Source organism: Lacerta agilis, chromosome 3 (assembly GCF_009819535.1).
Source record: "Lacerta agilis isolate rLacAgi1 chromosome 3, rLacAgi1.pri, whole genome shotgun sequence".
In the NCBI taxonomy this organism is placed as follows: Eukaryota; Metazoa; Chordata; class Lepidosauria; order Squamata; family Lacertidae; genus Lacerta; species Lacerta agilis.
The window spans coordinates 12,616,537-12,635,091 of NC_046314.1; the positions used below are offsets into that span (position 1 = coordinate 12,616,537).

The 18,555-nt window shown below is 48.3% G+C and overlaps 1 protein-coding gene across 2 annotated transcripts in view; it reads right to left on the bottom strand.

Moving 5' to 3' along the window:
* JAG1 (jagged canonical Notch ligand 1) overlaps nucleotides 1-16,023 on the bottom strand; it is a 71,088-nt gene extending 55,065 nt beyond the window's left edge. For both annotated transcript variants that reach the window (XM_033142865.1, XM_033142863.1), the window contains exons 1-2: nucleotides 15,705-16,023; nucleotides 14,612-14,917 (exon numbers count right to left, since the gene is read on the bottom strand). In XM_033142865.1, the coding sequence (XP_032998756.1) occupies nucleotides 14,612-14,917; nucleotides 15,705-15,782 (384 nt within the window). In that variant the 5' untranslated portion in view covers nucleotides 15,783-16,023. The remainder of the gene's footprint in view (nucleotides 1-14,611; nucleotides 14,918-15,704) is intronic.
* Between the last annotated feature and the right edge of the window lie 2,532 nt (nucleotides 16,024-18,555).

Here is an 18,555-nt window from a genome sequence, read left to right on the forward strand (position 1 = left end):
GCATACCACACCAAAAAACAAAGAGCCAATTATGGTCACTCCTGCTACCTTCGGTTAAGAGGATGTTTTCACTGCAGCCTTGCATAATTGTTTGGGAAGATGTTCTGTTTTAAGGCATAGCAACAGTCCCTGCTCATTCTTAGTACTGTATTGTTTACTAGCCTGCCCCACCCCGGGCATATGGGGAGGGAGGAAAAGCAGAATATTTTCGCTGAAAGTGCTACTGTTACTTCATACCCGGCATTGCCACATGCCAATACGGCACAGATCTGGTGTTGCAAATTTATTTTGGGGTGGGTTGTTGTTTTTTTTTAGTTTTGAAATACAGGTGAAACTCGAAAAATTAGAATATCGTGGAAAAGTCCATTTATGTAAGCAACTGTTTTCATTTAATATATGAGTTTAATATATGAGATAGACTCATGACATGCAAAGTGAGATATGTCAAGCCTTTGCTTGTTATAATTGTGATGATTATGGCATGCAGCTGATGAAAACCCCAAAGTTGAAATTGTTAATTTGGGGTTCTCATCAGCTGTACCCCATAATCATCACAATTATAACAAATAAAGGCTTGACATATCTCGCTTTGCATGTCATGAGTCTATCTCACATATTGGTTTCACCTTTTAAGTTGAATTACTGAAAGAAACGAACCTTTCCACGATATTCTAATTTTTTGAGTTTCACCTGTAAAACAACCACCCGACAAACACACACTCAAGAAAGTCACTTTCTGCACTGAAACAGAATCTCCAGACACCTCAAAGGTCCGCCAAACTCATCATGGCATTTGCGAACCAAAGTCTACTTCACCAGACAACAATGCTAATCGCTTCTTCTCTAGCGGCGAGTGTCCACCCTCAACGATATCGGAAAGGGTCCGGTAGCCGTTAATTGCAGCTCAAATTAACAGCTCTGTTTCGACTCAGAAACCTGTCCACGCTTTGTAGCAACAAGCGAAAGAGCGAAAAAATCATTTTTCGCACAGCAAGTTCTCCTGTTCTTGTAGACCAGTCCCTTTCACAATTCAAACAGGTACCCAATTTGCGTTCTGGGTTCTGTTCCTGTTGGCAGGAACCGGCGTGGGTGTGTGTGTGTGTGTGTGTGTGTGTGTGTGGAATTCTGCTAGCACCCAAATACAACCTCCTTGCTTTCAAAGCCATGCACCTCAGAGATGATAGAGAGTTAAGAGGTGTATATCAATCCCCACTCTACAGATCAGCAATTAAGATAGCCAAGGAATGCATGCACACGGCACAGAGGCTTAATTTTTCCCATGCCATGTCTGACCCTTGCACATCTCTGAATAAATACACCAGTCAGGCACAAGAATTCCACATCCTGAATCTTATCCCATCAAACCAAGGTACTAGGCAACGAGTCGGCACTGAGCTAGGAGACAGAGGGACACCCAATTAACTAGTAAAACTGGGGACCAGACGGCAGGAGGCTAATGAAAGAATATAAGAGGGCTCAACACAAGTTAAGTAAACAGCCTACCTTGAAGTTTAGGTTATGGGAACATTTTAGTGCGGGAGACCAGACCTCTGTGCTTTGCCCGGTATCAAAAATGCACATGTGTCACGTCATCGAACTTGATGCACAATGAAGACCAGGGAATGGGGAGCGGGCGACCCTCCAGAATCTGATGGACCACAACCCTCATTACCCCTGACCACTGGCCATAGAGCAACAATCAGTGTTCGAAATTAGCCAGGCGCCAGGCGCATTTTTGGGCATCCGGCTACCAACCACTTGTGACCAAGTGAAGGTGCCTGGGTGCCACCTGACATCTCCACCGCCTGGAGGTGTATGCCTGGGGATCATTGGATCTGGACTGTTTTCACACACAAATACCCCATCCTGCAGAATTCTATCTGTTATATTTTATCTGCACAATCGGAATGAGTTTCCGGAACCAAATTGCTTTTTCTGTGCAATATATGTGTGTGTGTATAGGCCTATAAGGACTGACCCGGGATCAAGTGGCTTTACTTATTTAAATTCTCAAAGCTCTTAACTGAGCTCAAGGTTGTCATCTGAACTAGCAATCGTTCAAAGTCAGGCCATGCTTGGAAAAATAAGGCTTTGGAGCCGTCTTACCTGAAAAATGACAACTAGATATTCCATTCTGTGGACTGTACCCTTGGGCTAAGAAGCCATTTGGCACCTAGCTTTTATATCCTAGTTCCTAACACTAGCAAGAACGCATGTGGCATAAAGGAGTTCATGCAATGGATGGTTACATCTGCACCGGTTTATTTTTGCATGCTGTAAAACCATGGGCGGGGAACTTGATTTTTCTATTTGATTAAATTTAATTATGTCTTTCCGACAACGTACTTCGAGTTCAAAGCAGCTCACCATCATGTGGCCCTCCTGGTGTTACTGGGCAACATCTCCCATCATCTCTGGTCATTGGTCATGCTGGCTGGGGCTGACCGGAGTCCAACGGCCCCAGGAGGGCCACAAGCGCCCCCATCCTTTCACTGTCTGTGCGTGCACAGGGTTCCAAATTATATCTTGATATGACATTCCCAAAAGGCATGCCAACCTCTGTCTAAGCTGCAACACTTTAGGCTGCGAATGGTCGAAAGAATCACCAACAAAAATAACTTCCACATAGCAGACTAGATCTCGGGGAGAATCCCTCTCTCCAACTTGCTGCTTTCCATGTGGAGGATCTGTGCATGACATGTCAACTTACACACATGAGCATGGATGGAGCAACCCAGTCAGAGCCAGTGGCAAGGTGAGGCAACCACCTCAGGCTGTAGGATCCATAGGGGCAGCAGATCCCAGATATGCAATCTGGGTGCCAAATGGCTCCTTAAACCAGAGATGCAGTCGCCAAAACAGAAAGCCCAGACAGCTCAAAAGTTGTCAATACGACTTTCTCTGCTTCCCGAAATTCATTCCGACTGTGCAGATAAAACTACAACGGATCCAACTTTACAGGAAGCGTAGCTTGTGCGTGAAAACAGGCAAGATCCCAGGATCTTAAGGCACAGACCTTGAGATGGTGGAGACATCAGGCACCATCCGGGCAGCCGAGCATCTTCGCTTGGTCGCAAAAGCGAGGTGCAAAATGCGCCTGGCGAATTTCCAATGCTGGGAAGGTGTATGTGTTGCATATGAGCTCACACCAGTAGCAGAGACAGAGCAACCTAGTCAGAGCCAAGAACTGCTGCCTTCGCGCACATATTGGTTAAGGAACGGGTGATAAAATCTATGGAGGGCCACCAGGGACCCGTTTCTCCAATCCTCTCTGCATCCCCTTTCATGGCAGGGCAGGTTTAAGCTGGATCAAGAAGCAACAGCCTCCAGATGAACTGCACAGCGACAGTTATGATATGATAACGGATCGTGAGGCAGGCAGCACCGCGCTCCCCTTGCAACACTGCTCGCTTCTGCCAAACCACCACCAGCACATCACTGCATCAGCCCCATATCACCAGCAGACCTGGCCCCATGTTGCTAATTCAAAATGTGATGCAAAATGTGTTTGCTAGGACAAGATGTGCAGAAAAGGGCATTGGTGAAAATCACAGAAGCAGCTGCACTTCTGTTGCTGTTTACTATTGGATTCTAATGGATTACTGAATATTGCTTTATTTGATATGTTGTTTATTTTAAAGTTACTGTGACTTTTTATATACAGTAGGATTTGATTGTTACTATTAATGTTTGATGATTTATTATTATTATTCAAAACAAAATATAAAATCAAAAAATCCTTCCAGTAGCACCTTAAAGACAAACTAAGTTTGTTCTTGGTATGAGCTTTCGTGCCGAAGAAGTGTGCATGCACACGAAAGCTCAAAGCCAGAACAAACTTAGTTGGTCTCTTAAGGTGCTACTGGAAGGATTTTTTGATTTTATATTTTGTTTTGACTATGGCAGACCAACACGGCTACCTACCTGTTGTTGTTGTTATTATTATTACTGTGTATGTTGGAAGCTGCCCAGAGTGGCAACACAGCCAGATGGGCAGGGTAGAAATATATCAATAATAATAATAATAATAATAATAATTATTATTATTCATGCTGGACACAGCAATACAGGGGCAGCATAGGAATGAGACAGCTAGTCTGTGGCCCTCCATATGTTGTTGGACTCCAATGCCCAGCAGCCCCAGCCAGCATGGCAAATGAGCTGACATGATGGAACTTGTAGTTCAGAAGAATCTGGAGGAAAACAGGTCCCCCATCTCAGATGTAAAAGCTGGCCACAGTAGAGCAGGACTAATGGAGTCCAGCACAATACTGAAACAAAAACCCAACACACTACTGATAAGATCTCTTTTAAAAGAGCAAAGTATGGCTGTTAAAGTGGTAACAGGTTGTTTTTTTAACGACACAATCCTAGTCTCTCCCACACACTGATATGCTCATTGGGTTTTCACGGGCATTGCTGGTAGCTAACCACACACTCCCAGGTGTGGGGAAAAGGAAAGGATTATGTTAAGCATGTGATCAGATTACAGGTGAGAACTTTCAGGCCCCAGGCTAGGAGTGGGGAAAATCTGCGAATCTACAGATGTGCTTGGACTACAACTCCCATAATTCCTGATCACTGGCCGTGCCAAACCTAGGCAAACCTAAAGAGGCAGAAATTTAAGAGGAGTTGAAAATTCTGGCCAAGTAATTGTGGAGGCATTTCAGAAAGGGGTGCCCCTGCTCCCTGCCCAAAATGTTAGAAACAAAATTAAGTTGGGTCCCATTTGAAAACAAAAGGCTATTATATTGATCCATACATACACCCAGTTGCACCAGAATTCCCTTCAAATTGAAAGGTTTTAGGACTCCCCGCAGGAAACAAGCTCAGCGCACCTGCTCAAATCCAAAACCTCCCTTTCTCAAGCCATTTTGCAGCATTCCCCCTTTCCGCAACTGGTAAAGAGATCTCTGTGGCCCAAACTGCATTCCACAAGCCTGGGAAATGAGAAGACTCGACTCCAACTCTCGCCGGCTGTGGTTCGCATTCCCACGCACCTCACCCTTGTTTTGTTTCCCCTCAGCAAAGAGCCAGAATGCCTTACTGTACTTTGTGACTCAAGATTTTATCTGAAGGTCCCGAGTTCAAGTCTGGCTCACGCTGGGTGACGCAGCATCAACATGCGGCAAGTCTGGATTTACTAGCTCTCAGCCAGATCGGCTCTCCCACGACTTGGGACCGAGCATTTAAAAGCGCCTCAGAAACACGGCTGGCAAACGCATTCTGCTGCAACACTCAATGCAGCAGGAAACCCCTATACCTTGGTTTTTCAAATTTAATCCATTTCGGGAGTCAGTTCAACTCCCAGAACAGTCTGAAAACCAAGGAGCGGCTTCTGATTGGCTCCATCCTGCAGCCAATCAGAAGCCGCGGAAGCCATGGCGGATGTCCGGCTCCCGAAAATCAGAACAATCACTTCCGGGTTTTGATTGTTCGGGAGCCAGAACGTTCGAGTTCCAAGGCGTTCAGCTTCCGAGGCTTCCCTGTATTTAAAGGGTTTCGTATCCCTCCTTGCCAAACTCCCATCAGCCACCAACCAGCATGACCCCCCCCCCAAGAATTCTAGAAAGTGGTTCGCTATGGGTTTCCTACGGATGCCGAGAGCTTTAAGGAGAACCCCATTCCCTTCACGGACCGAGAATTCCCATCGGGATTTAAGGATCGATCCCTCTTCTGGAGCGCTGGGAACCGCAGCTCTGCAAGGAGAATAGGGGTCTCCCGACAGCCCCCCTCGGGAAACAACAGTTCCCAATATGCTTCGGGGCAAGTCGTGACCGTTTACGGCACGATCCTGCTTTGAAGGTATCGTGCAGATGGGACCCTGAATAACCAGCTAAAGCAATCCGCAATCATGAGCCAAAACCCTTTTCCAGTGGAGACAACATGTTGCACTCTTTAAATTGGGCTTCTTGAACGAAAAGGAGTACAGGAGGGTTTCGTTGTTGTTGTTTTAGAGCACAAGTGTGTCATATAAAAAACACACACGTCCGCTATGTGCACCAGGCCCTCTCTCCCCCATCCTTGGGAGAAAGGAGCAAGGTCAGGCATGGTGATCAATTCTTCCCCTCCTGGTGCCACCTCTGGACCAAGCCAGGTTATCACTCGGCTGCTATCCACATCTATTTTTTATTTTTAATGACATACCAGGCGTTTGTGGGGAGGGGGCATTTCCACAGGGCCACACTACATGGGGAGTTTTAAGCCTTCCTTCCCCAGCCGCAACCTCGATGAGGATCCTCCCCTATAAGGCTGAGGTCACGGATGGGGGAATCTTCCGGGCGTTGCTGGAGTACAAGAACTCCCATCACAACAGACCCCTGGCCATGCTGGCTTGTGCCGATGGAAGATGGAGTCCAAAAACCTGGAATTGGGGGGGGGGCACAGATTTCCGAACCCTAAGGAAAAAGTCTCCCATGGCGCCAATGAGAACTTCGACCCCATCCCAAGCTTCATAGAAGTGCTCTGTGTGTATGTTGGGATCAGGGCTGAAGACCTCCTGATTCAGTGTAGCCCCAATTGAAATGGGGCTGTGCCCCATATTTAATTTTTTTAAAAAAACCCACAACCCTAGGTGGTTAGAAACCACGTTATTAATATCCAGTTTGGGCCTCTATTCTGAGAGAGGGAAGGAATCTTAAGGGGCCAAAAATGGATTTGCCCAAACTTCTTGGGTGGAGGCAAGATATCCATAGGTTGGCTACCGCTATAAGGTTTTCGTTTGACGGAATCTTGCACACCTGCTCTCACAGGGAGGAAGGAAATAAGAGTCATGTGCAGAAGCCCGTTCCCTGACAAGGACAATACGGAGCGCCTCTTTTGACCTTGAACGCATCTCCGGCAAAGGGAAGCCGCAAAGGGTTAACTGCGGTCCTAGCCGATCCAAGAGTGCCGTAAGCAGCTGAAGCAGAGCCCCTTTCCTTCTGCCTCGTGCCTACTGTTAGGGCCGTGTGCCAAATCACGAGAGCATCCGTTTCCTCGTTCGGGGACAGAAAAGCGAGCCAGTGAGTTGAAACCTGTTGTGCTACTGCCCCACGTGGAGGACTACTTGAACGTAATAACCTGGAAAAGACTGAGGGAAAAGAAGCTCTCTCCTACACCCACGACCCTCTGCTTCAGCACCTACAAGGATCTGAAGGTCCCAATGGAAATCTGGCTGCAGGACAGCTTCAGATTCTTGGCCCGTTGCCCTCAACCCAGAGCAGCCTGCGTTCAGACCGGTTCTCGCTCAGCTTCCCATAGTCCCTGGGTGAAGACATTTTGGAGGGGGGGAGGGGGGAGGATGTGGCAACCATCCTGGTTAAAACACAGTGCGGGTGGCAATCCTCCAGGTCCCTCGGGCCTTGAGAACAAGGAGAGAAAGCACACCCTCTGCTGAACACTTTGCCCCATGGCATTACAGAACTGCCGAGTTGGAAGGGATTTTGATCATCTACAATACTGTCTTATTTATTTTATGATACGGTACATTGATTATTTCCTGCCCACCTAGCAGTTTGAAAGCGTGTCAAAAGTGCAAGTAGATAAATAGGTACCGCTCCAGAAGGTAAACGGCGTTTCCGTGCGCTGCTCTGGTTTGCCAGAAGCGGCTTAGTCATGCTGGCCACATGATCCGGAAGCTGTACGCCGGCTCCCTCGGCCATTAACACGAGATGAGCGCAGCAACCCCAGAGTCGGAAAGACTGGACCTAATGGTCAGGGGTCCCTTTACCTGGATTATTGCTTTCATTTTATGGACCAATTGTCTTGTTAAGATACTGTAGCAAAATTTGTGTTAAATTGCTGTTTTAGGGGTTGTTTTTAAAAGTCTGGAACGGATTAATCCGTTTTGCATTACTTTCTATGGGAAAGCGCGCCTTGGTTTTGGAACGCTTTGGTTTTGGAACGGACTACGTTTGAGAACCGAGGTACCACTGTATTTAAAAGAACGGATCCTTATGGTGCTGCGCGTCGTCCAAGGAAGAGGGCAACCTAAGTGTGCTTTTCCCTACCCCGCTTCAGAAGAGAGGCTTCCCCCTTCGCCAACCCCTTGCCCTTAGGAGCAAGCACTCACTGAAACTGGAGAAAGAGGACACCACTTTTTTTTTTTTTAAAGAATTATTTCTGAGTGCGCATGCTCGCTGCCTCTCAGAAACCGAGCCGATGAGTGCCCTGGCAAGCCTGCTGGAATAATGACTATCTTGCGAACGCACGATGTGCTGAAGCAGCCATTGTGCAAAGCGAGTCCATGGTTTGTCCGGGAGCCAAGCTACGCCGAGTCTACTGCTGCTTCCTGTTGCTTGCCCTGTCCCAGCATTATTTTTGGACAGGCCCCATTATGCTCTGTAATCCTGCCTGCAGTCAGGATGGCCACATTATTGTCATTGGTTAATATTAGCCACCACTGCCTCCGTCTGGGTGGTCGGACTACAATTACTCCAATGACCAAACTGGTATGTTCCGAACAAAAAGGAAGAGGGTGGGGTCTCCCCCCCCCCGGGGGGGAAAGGCTTTAATTTTAAGAAGGAATTGGGGTGCCTCGTTTTTAATCAGCTTTTAATCAGTTCTTGCAAAGAAGCCCAATAGCTGCAAAGGGGCTCAATAGCTGATCACTGTTTTAAAAAAACAAAACAACGAAATACCATCTCCCCTTATCCCGTTGCCAGACGGCCTTCTCCTCCAGAAGCTTCGCTCCCACCCACCCCCCTCGCCGCCCAGAGAAAATGCTGCAAGCAGACCAGGATGTCAGTGGGCAGTTTAAACCCCTCACAGCAGCAAGGAGATTACCTGCTATTCTCAGCATTTAGCCTCTCTACCTGTTTAAAGCATCGCTTTTGATAATTAAATGCACCAGTTACAACAAGGTGACAAGGTTAATAGACAGAATACCTAGCAGTCAGTCAAGCAGAGAGTCAGGTTTGCACCCAGCAAGCCTGAACAAGAAGTTTCTTCTTCTTCTTCTTCTTCTCTAGACTCATTTACCTGGAGAAGAGCTGAACTGGGAAGGGACAATGTCCCGATTCACTTGAGCCCCTTTAACCATTTCAGGGAATGCTGTGCCCTTCTGGGGCACGCTACTGTTAAGATTCCTGTACTGCAGCTTCGCCTAGATCTATCCCCAAATACATGTCCCAGCTCCTCAATCCACCCAGTTGCAAGAAAGCAGATAAACACCTTCTTTGGGGAAATAAAAGTCTCTGGTATGGCGAGTGTTATCCTGGTCATGGAACAAAGCAGCAAGTCTAAAAATGCATGGCTTTATTTCACTAAGACGGTGAGTCACCACTGGAGCAATCAGGAACGAGAAGATTTATGGGACTTCTGCCTGATCAAACAGAAACGTCCCCTGGAATCGACTCTTTTAAAGTTAACAGAATCACAGCCTTGCCCCGTAATTCAAGAGAGTTACTTGGAAGCTGCTCCCAAGCTAACAGGAAGGCGGATCCTACGCAGAGTTGGGTACACTTAGGCCGCAATCCTAAACAAAACACACTTGCAAGGGAGCAAACCCCACTGGACAAAGTGGGATTTTTGCTCCCAATAAGCCCATTTAGGATTGGCACAATTCGGCCCTCGGCTTTTGCTGCGGAAGGAACTGAGAAAGGAGCCAACTTAAAGACTCATATATTCCAATGCAAGCTCATGGCAATGGAAGTAAAAATATTGTCACAGTGCGATCGCTTGAAGTATATGCACTCCACATTGGAATACCAGCCTCACCAGATGGGCTGCAACCCAACACTGGGAGAATTGGTTACTTTTCAAACACTTAATGCAAACAATTATCTGCTCCACTGTAGTCTCTCTCTCTCATTAAAAATACCACACATTTCACGTCCTTTTCCCAAGATGCACTCAGTCCTTCTACCGAATGCAAGAAGTTTCCTCTAATTCTTTGTTTGTTGTCACAGATTTCACTTTCGGAAAGTTAAAGTCCTCTCACAGGCTCAACGGATAATCTGATAGCAGGTTTTTTTTTTTTGCCTCCTCGGGTCAGAGACCCTTTGATAGATCCAGACAAAAGGCCTTTCGGGGAAAGGCTGTCTACAAAGAAAGGCCTGGCATAACTCAGCAAGATTTTTTTTTCCTTTTTTCTTTTGCTTCTCCTCAACAGCAAGATCCTAGAACAAAAGTCAGCCTTAGCAGCGAGCCAGCAAACATCTTTGGAACGGGAGTATGGTTTAGTTAAAGAGCTGGCTGCTGCTGCTGCTGCTAGCACTTTTCCAGCCCATGGGTGTAAAACACACAACCAGCAGATTCAAAACTTGTATTAAAAAAACAACAACAACCACCATTTGCAACAAAGCACTTAAGATATTTTAGCACTTCAGTAGACAACCAATAAACGTGACTCATAAATAAACAAATAAGGTGCCTTATGTTTTCAAACTGCAAGGTCACCATGTAAACGTGGGGATTTTGGGAGGGGGCGTGTTGAATTTTGATTATACATTTTGGGGGGGGGGATTGCCGGCTTTGACCTATACAATGTTCCCGGCTTGCCTGAACACTGGGGGGGACGAGGGGACGGGACAAGTCTTACGAAGGGAGAAAACATGAAACTCTCTCACCGTCCTTTAATGAATAATGGAGGCTGACTTAAGTTGACACAAAGAAAAGTCACACACTGGAAAGCATTTCAGGGTATCAAAACAGATCATAGATTAAGCCATTGGCATTGTGTGGGAGAGGGCTTTAAACAAAGGCATGCCAATGCATGAACCAGCAATAAAACAAGGGGTTCCCTGAGGTGTGTGGAGCAGGCCTCCTTATGGGAAACACACACACAGCCTTATTCCACAAATATCCATTGGCTAAAGCGCAGGTCACACTTCTTTCAAAAATATGCAATTGCATTTTTCTGTATCATTTTAGCAGTTAGTTGCAGGTGCAGCTTTGTGGATGATGGCTCCTTTATTTCCTTCATGCTGGTTCGCTGCCCCGTTTCCTAGCAACCTATTCAAACCTCCAACCTCTTTTTTTTTTTTTAAGGAAATTTACAGCCCTCCATCGCCACAGCCATTACTCACAAGGGTTACATTAAAAAAAAAAAAAACCTAGGCTGGGCAGGGGAAAAGTTTTAATAACACAACTCTAAATCCTAGTCTCTACTTCATTTAATCACACATGTACTATACGTAGTTAACTGTGTGCAAGTTAGAATCTACACTTGAGATGGATATATATATACACGTTTTGATTTACTTGAGGAAGTATAGATTCTATCCTGAATGGATTACAGGGTATGTAGAAGGAAGAGACCCTAATGCCTTTTCACTCGTGAAACGATAATGTTTCAGAGCTATTTCTTGACAGAAACCATGTGGGTAACACTTCCTGGCAAAGAGAAGATGCAGGGCCCTTTTAAATGTGGGCCTGTATTTTTTTATTTTATTTTTAAAAGACAGCCTTCTCTCCTAAATCACAAAGGCTTAAAAAGTTTACAGCTAGCCAGATTTTTATTTTTATTTTTGCCAATTGCCAACTGTTAAGGTAGGAGGCAAATCTGAAACTGACACCAGCTCCTAACAGCTTCCAACGGGGCCGCTCAGTTTGCACCAAACAAGAAAAAGCTGAGGACCAACTAGCTCGCCCTCAGTTGAAAGCAGACCAGAACGGAGAATTAACCCAAGTCTCAGCAGCGACTGCTTAGCTAGGGAGCTCAGGATTGCCTTTGGAGATACGCTGCCTGGAATGTATGCTTGCATCGGATCTGGTGTGTGTCATTCCTACCACAAAACGACGAACAAAAGATGCCATGAGAACCTTGAGGAAGAAGGCAGGAGGCAGATCACTCCAAACCAATTGAGCTAATGGAAAAAGCACCTTGGGTCCAGCCAGGTGGATTTTTTTTTTTTGTGCACAAAGGTGAGAAAGAAACCCACACCCCCTCAAGGCACGATATAGTCCTACGGAAAGTGCAGGGCTTGTCCACACTCAAAACACAGCTTTTTATTGGAACCAGATTCCTTGAAGGAGTCTTCTGCTAACCTACAGCTGCTTATAGTATTATTCCATTTTTCTCTCTCTCTCTCTCTCTCTCTCTGACACACGCACACACACAAGAGTTAGGATCCCAGTGCTGCAGATGGCAGGAGATTATGTGTGAATCAATAGGTAGCAGCCTGAGAAGCACACCTGGTGGAATTACCTGGCAAGACAAGATCACCATAGGATTTACTCATGCCTGACTCACAGGATATGCAGACATGCCATAAAAAAAGCAGACGGGTGTTGGGGGGGTGGGTGGGAATGTTTTGGGAAGGAGAGAGGTAGGATGCTGTAAGGGAGAAGACATCTGCTGCCTAATCACATGCATGGTTTGTGAAGCAAATCCTACAGGGCTCGATGAGGGCGTAGGACTGGGGCACGAGCCCATTGCTTAGTGTGACTTAAAGGCAAAGGTAAAGGGAACCCTGACCGTTAGGTCCAGTTGCAGACGACTCTGGGGTTGCAGCGCTCATTTCGCTTTACTGGCCGAGGGAGCCGGCGTACAGCTTCCGGGTCATGTGGCCAGCATGACTAAGCCGCTTCTGGCGAACCAGAGCAGCGTACAGAAACGCCGTTTACCTTCCCACCAGAGCGGTACCTGTTTATCTACTTGCACTTTGACGTGCTTTCAAACTGATAGGTTGGCAGGAGCAGGGACCAAACAACGGGAGCTCACCCCGTCGCGGGGATTTGAACCGCCGACCTTCTGATCGGCAAGCCCTAGGCTCAGTGGTTTAGACCACAGCGCCACCCGCGACTTACTCCCAAGTAAACACGCCTAGGGTCGCTCTGTGCACAGGGACTGCATCTTTACTCGAGTCAAGTCTCAGCGTTTGCGGATCAGATCTGCTGCCTGCTTTCACAGAAGCACAGATCACTTTTAGGATTATGTGGTGGTGGCAGCGGAGCGGGGGAAAGAGATCAGTTTCATGACACACACAAGAAAGATTTGTCTATCCAAAAGGGTCCTAGATGAACCTGCTCCTCAACAAAGACAGAGAGAGAGAGAGAGAGAAAAGAGAAAGAAAGGAGGCCGAATTCTTAAAAGAAGGTTGACAGCCATTGGCAGCACTTCAGATACCACACATTTTCACTAAGCTTTTTTTATCCCTTTGATGGCATATTTGATAACAGTTTTATCTGCCTGCAAGCAAAACCGAACTAGCAAGGCTCAGAGTATCGAACAGAGAATACTTTTGTGAGCTCCGCTATTGTACTTTGTAATGCAATCTTCTTAAATATGTGCACTTAGTTTCACCCTAAAATCATAATGATTTTTTTTTTTAAAGAAAAGAGAAAGAAAGACTCAAAGGATGTGTGTGTGTGCTGATAATTGCAGCAGAGACAGATAGGAGGCAGCACAAGAGCACATGGTTAGCATTTTGTGTGTTGTGCTCCGAATTGCTGGGATCACAAGAGAGAAAAGGGAGGAGGGACTTGGCTGTCCCTCCCACTGAATCCTCCTGAGATCTCCCTTCGCGAGCCAATCAGAAAAATGCAACCTAGTGCGTGAATATTCACTTGGGAGACAACAGTTGCACCTCTTCCAGAAGACCAATAAAGGAGGAGACTTCTATTTCAAGAGGAGGAGGAGGGAGGCAGGGCTCCCATCGCTGTTCTTTCAAAAGCTCTCCCTGCCCATTCACACAACTAGGACCTGCTCAGCACCCATAAAGAGGGATCTTAGATGGATTCCACATGTCTGGTCCGGAGTTTAAAAGGATGCTGTCCAGCTACGCCCCTGAAGAGAGACGGCAGATTCTGGCAGGCAGGCAGACATAGACAAACAGCACGGCCCCTTCAGCATTGCAAAGAGCTCGACAGTAACTTAAGCAATGGCTTCTTAATACATGCATTTGGTGAAAGAGCGACCCATTTGAAGACTGGGTCGTTTGCAGCCAACTGGATTAAGGACCAACGCCTTTCACGAGTGCACGCCCTTGGTTTCCAGGTGGAGGGTCCGGAACTGCTACCCAAGCCAAGGAAAGATAGTTCCAGCTCTCTGGAGCTATCTTGCCTCGCCGGGCAGAAACGTAAAGCTCTCATAGGGGAAGGGGAAACAAGCAAAGGACGGAGGTGGCGGCATGGGCATAAGGCAGGAGGGCATTATGCCTCTCCTCTCGACTGAGCTCCCAGAGATTCTCCAGGGTCTGGGCTGGGGAATGAAGCACGCTAACAGGATTCCCGGGGAAGCTGGCGACCGGGAACAGCTAGCAGCACCCACGGCACCAGAGATGCCACTGGGTAGGGCGAGAGGGGTCCCCATAGCATTCCACCAAGGGGATCTCCAACCCACGGCCTGCCATCCTGTGTCCCCCCCCCCGACCCTCCGCCTAGGCACGAGAACTAATTGGGGGGTAAGCAACAAAATAAATAAATTGCATGAACTTCTGACCTTTTAAATTCTCCAGGGGGGGACATGGGAAGACTTGCATATACTTTAAAAGCCAGGCACACGTAACACACAGGTCCGCCCCCCCCCCCGGCAATCTACTTAGTTTTTTCCACCTAGCTGCGTTGCAGCTTAGCCGCACCGGAGGAGTATGCGGCTCTAAGCCTGCGACCGCAAGGCAGCCGGCTCCCATGCACAGGAGGCAAGGAAGAAGATGCTCAGGAAAGAAAAAAAAGTCGTGTCACTCACCGGCCAGGCAAAGCTGAAAGGGAGGACAATCCGGTTCCTTTCGTTATTCCGATTGTATTTCAAACTGAAGGTATTCCCACCGACGACTGGGGTAGATCCGGACCCAAAGCTGCAAGGGCCCCCAGAGGAAACCCTCGACTGATACTCCTTCAGGCAAACTTTGAAATAAGTATCGCATTCATCTCTGGTGCATTTCTTATCAGCTGGGTTTCGGGTCCCGTCACAGCAATTCCCGTTCTGCAATTCGCCATTGACATTTTGCATGGATATGATCTCAAACTCGAACTGGCCTGATGTTAGGGTCACCTGTTTTGTTTTTTCATTTTTTTTAAAGTTCCCCCCAAAGAAAGCAGAAAGGAGAAGGAAGTGTTAGCACGTTGCTTGTAAATAAATATTTTTTTAAAAAAACAACAACAAATCACTAACAAGTTTAGCAAAAATGAGAGGGGAGGCTTCTACTGCTCCTTGATTCAACAGGTAAAAAGCGAGCAGGAACACTCATCTACCATCCACCTCCACCCCCCACCCCCAATTCTGATGTTAGGAACAATTCCCAGAGGGAAATCGTGTAGCTTATTTGCCTCCCGGCGCTCAAAAATAGTTAAAGGGTCGTAGCTTCAAGCAAGGGAACACCACACAGCAAAATTTTTGCACAGCCCAAACGAATAACTCTAATCAAGTCAGACGCACTCCTGAAAACAATCACGGAGAAGTCCGCTTGCTACGAGCCTTTCAGAAAGCAAAACCCTCTGAAGAAAAGAAATGGAACGCTGACGGTATTGGGGGGGGGGGAGAAAAAAAGGTAAAAAGTCCTCGGGGAAACCTGGCTTTCCCCTAGAAATCCTCACCCCGAATTCAAATACGTAGGCCTATAGTAGAAGCATTTTTATAAAAATGCAGCTAGAGGGGGGCGGTGGGGAAATCGGTCAAAGCGAATATCTTGGGGGTTGGGTTGGGTTGGCGGGCAGGAGCTCTGCAATCCTTGGGGTGAAAAAAAAACAAACCCCGAAATCTGCGAAAAGCGAGCTTCTGCGCGGAGCTGCGCTGTGGGAAGCAACGCCCGAGCCTTTGCCAAAAAAAAAAAAAAACGTACCTTGACTCGCAAGCATAACAGGGCAAGGAGAAGCCGTAAGGAGAAGTCCGTGAGCTGCGGTCCCTTTGAGCCAAGCATGCCTCTTGCTTGCAGAGTGCCCGTCGCGCAGAGACGCTCCCCGGCTCGCTGCCGCTCTTGCAGGCGCTGCCCGGCTGCTCCCAGATATATATATGCTCTCCCAGTGGAAGCGCGCGCGGGTGGAAGACGCCACTTCTCAAAAGCTTTTCAATAGCGCCCCGATCTTCAATGCAAAGCAGCCCAGCCTCCTTTTATTCTCCTTGGCCTCTTGTCTCTTAAACCCCCCACCCTTTCTTCCTTTCTTCCTTTCTTATTAGCGATGGTTATTCCGCGCGCCCCCACCCACCCCCCTCGCGCGCTCGCTTTTCTCTCTTTTGCAGAGCTCGCCGGCCAACCCCTCTCTCTCTCTCCAGCCCGGCCAGCACAATAACCCGGGCTGAGCCCCCCTCCCCACCCCCCGCCACACGCACATAGACGACACCCCTCCGGAGAAAAAGGAGGGGGCCCACGGCTATTTGCACGCGCGCAACGAGCCCCCTCCAAAAGAAAAAAAGGAAGCCAGAGGAGGAGGGAGCCGATCGCCCGTGCTGCAAGCCCCACTGAACTGACTGCTTGCTTCTGCTGCTGCTTGCTAGCCCATGGCTACAGCAGGAGAGGGAGGAGGAGAAGGGGGGGTGGAAACGTCAGGCAGCGCATGCGTTGCTATTAATATGCATTAAGGGGGAGGGTGGAAGGGCAAGCCGCAGCCCCGCCTCGGGTCCCTGGAGAGGCTTGCCTTTTTTCCTTGGAAGGGTGACAAGAGGTGGAGCAACCCTGGGAAGGCAGGACTGGGCGGGGGGGGGCGAGGGTTGCAGGAGGTGAGGAGCAAAGCGCAGCAGGTGGGCAAGGAGCCTTGAGAGAGGCGGGAGAATTAATAATAACGGTTGGTGCGCGGCAAGAAAACCGTGCGTCTGTTTGCAAAGCTAAGCAGGGTCAGCGATGGTTTCAGACGGGATGGGGCCGGGAACCGCGCGGGTGGAAGACGTTGGACTGCACGGCCTTGGGGGGGTGTCCCTCCCCCCCACTCTAGGTTCTGTGATGGTGATGCCAATAGGAGGGTTTGGATGGCAGGGGGTTGCGCTAGATGACCCTCGGGGATCCCTTTGCACAGTACTTCCATGACGGCTAATAGCAAGTCTTCGATCATTGCTGTTGCAAATATGGGAGAGCACGTTTGGTTTTGCTGATCGTGTTTGCTGAGCTGAAGACAAGAATTGGGTTTTTTTTTAAAAAAAAAAAAAAAATTAAATTAAATTAAATTAAAACGGGAGGGGAGGGCGGAGGTGCCCGTCAGGTGTGCACCCCTCCTAAGATGGGCGTGTTTTGGAAAGCCTTCACGGAAGAAGCTGGCTGCCACCCAAACGCGCGTGCACGGAGGTTGGGGGGGGGGGTTGGCTTTGCGCAGAAACGCCCCGGACCTACTAGCGTTTCAAGGCTTTGGAGGGTCTTAGTTCGTTGCCCGTCCGTTCCTTCTCTTCCCTCCCCCCTCCAGGCCCACCCGCCGCTGGAATCGTGTGCCTGGGTGATCCGCCAGCCCCGGAGAGCATTCCATATGCCTGTGCCAAACGTGGGATCCGGTGCACGATCGCTCGTGTTGCAATAAATCTGCTAGTCTTAAAGGCGCTTTGTTGTTCTTCCTTCGTAAGGAAGCGAGCGCGCTCTCTTCTCATTCTCTCCCTTCCACTCGGGGGGGCCACACAAGCTGAGCCCCTTTCTCAGGGCATGGGAAGGGGAAATGGATTAAGTTGGAGGGGGGGGAGGCTTCAGAAATGCCCCACGCTCCCCGATCACACGTGGGAAAGCTGCAAAGAGAAACTTAATTACGCGCTCGCAAGGAGGAACAGCTCTTTGGCGCAAGATTGCAAAGTTCACCAGCTTTTAGTATATCGAGAAAACCTGGACGACGCGTGAACGTCGCATGATCGAGCCGTCTCGGGAGGAGCTTCCCTCCCAAACCACAGTGGCAAACGCAGCCTGAATGCCTCGGTGCTGTGCTCGGGCTGTGGAATTCGACGGGAGACTCTTTTGACTTCAGAGCAAACGCGCAGACTCGCACTGTTAAGTCTTAAGGTGGTCAAATGGAGCTACTTACTCCATAGTTCTCGATCAACCTGCCTCTGAGCGGTCCAGGTGAGGACTCGCCTGATTGAACATCGAACTAAAGTAAGAGTCCCTCCCTGCACACAGAAAGCTAGTATGTCAGGGAAACGGCTAGGCTGGAGTCCTTTTCCCTGACGTGCTAGTTTTTTTTAGTGTGGAGGATTTTATATGGAAAGCTATGAAATCACGTGGAATAGCTCTACCCCGCCCCCACTCCTACCCCAACTCTTTGGGGAGGCAGACCAGGCATAGGTTTTCCTTCCTATGCCTTTGACACTAAATAACTGTCGCACATACCTGTGTGGGTTCTACAGGGGCTGACACTACTTTAAAAATGGTGCGGGGGCGACGTGGCTTTGGGCTTGTTTGTTCCCTGCACTTTTGATCGGTGAGCGCAGAATTTTAGATAAAAGCCTGCCGGAGTGAATACAGTGATGCGCGCAAACACCATTTTCTACATTGGGGGCAGCTGTAAGCGTTTGGGAAGGGGAAAGAGGTTCGCCTTGAGTGTTTGGGACGGTATGAAGTAAAAAAAACACGCACACACAAAACACCGAAGTCATGAAGCTTTGCTCCCGAACCTGTTACTGAAAGAACAGCCTCTGAGCACATCAGGATTGCCTTCCCCACGTGCATCAGTCACCCCAAGAGCCGAGGAGAGGGTGGCTTTAGAGTCCCAGCGGAAACTCCCTTG